The 1,104-nt window shown below is 19.7% G+C and overlaps 1 protein-coding gene across 1 annotated transcript; it reads right to left on the bottom strand.

Moving 5' to 3' along the window:
* Positions 1 to 85: 85 nt before the first annotated feature.
* Positions 86 to 1,060, bottom strand: PRSY57_1250300 (hypothetical protein; the record flags this gene model as incomplete). Its single annotated transcript, XM_012908914.2, has 1 exon — positions 86 to 1,060. One exon carries the CDS (start codon positions 1,058 to 1,060, stop codon positions 86 to 88), a length of 975 nt encoding a protein of 324 aa, XP_012764368.2.
* Positions 1,061 to 1,104: the final 44 nt, after the last annotated feature.

The following is a 1,104-nucleotide window of genomic DNA, read 5'->3' on the forward strand; positions in this document are numbered from 1 at the left end:
ATATATATATATATATATATATATATATATATATATATATATATATATATATATATATATATATATATATAGATATATGTATATGTTAAAATTTCGTTAAATACAAATTAACATAAAATTTATTATTTTTAAATAGTATATATTTTTTTTGTTTATGTTTTGTTTGATTATTTGTAATTTGTTGATATAATTTTTTTAATTCTTTTTTATAATAAGTTTTACAGTGTAGCAGATAATTTAGTAATTTTTCATTTTCTTCTTTCTTTTGTAAGATTTCTTTTCTTAAGGAGAAATAATTTTGATTGATGTTATTATTATAGACTTTCATTTCTCCAACTTGTTTTAAAAGTTTGAAATATGTAAAGCGCAGAATATTATATTGTCTCAAATATTTTTGATTTTTCCTATCATGTAGTTGTATTTTAGTTTTAAGAGATTTATTATTATTTTCATATAATTTGATTTCAGTTTCCTTTTTATTAAGTAATTCTTTTAATTTGAATATATCTTTTTTTTTTTCATACAATTCTTCTTCTCTTTTACATATAACATTATTTAAAGTATTATTTTCTTTGTTTAAAATATGAAGCATTTTTTCTTTTTCATTAACACTGTTTTTAAGAAGCATAATCAATTCTTCATTTTTCCCTTTTTCTTTAATAACTTCTAGAAATTCTTTTTTTGTTATAGTATTCTGAGAAAGACTATCTGGGCTTTTCATCGTAAATATATTAGTCCTAGAATAATTTAAATAATTGTCATTATTATAATCATTCTGATTATTATTATGTCCTTTTTTTGTTTCGTTACTTAAAAAAATATCTTCATTTCGAGATATATTCGTTTCTGTCATCATAGTACTTTCAAAAGAATGGTTTAACTTTCGGTTATTTAATAAGTACATATTTTCAGACGTTAAAGAAGCAATAATTGCTAGCAGATTGTTTTTTTCTTCAACAAGGGAATTGTAGGATATCATTATATTTTCGTATTTTTTACTTTGATTAAGGTTTCTTTCAACAATTCGTTTTTGTATGGTACTTTTCCAATCTTCTTTCATTTTCCCATTTTTATTCTTATAGCTAGCCAACAAAAAAAAAAAAA

The sequence above is a fragment of the Plasmodium reichenowi genome, chromosome 12, assembly GCF_001601855.1.
Source record: "Plasmodium reichenowi strain SY57 chromosome 12, whole genome shotgun sequence".
Taxonomy (NCBI): domain Eukaryota; phylum Apicomplexa; class Aconoidasida; order Haemosporida; family Plasmodiidae; genus Plasmodium; species Plasmodium reichenowi.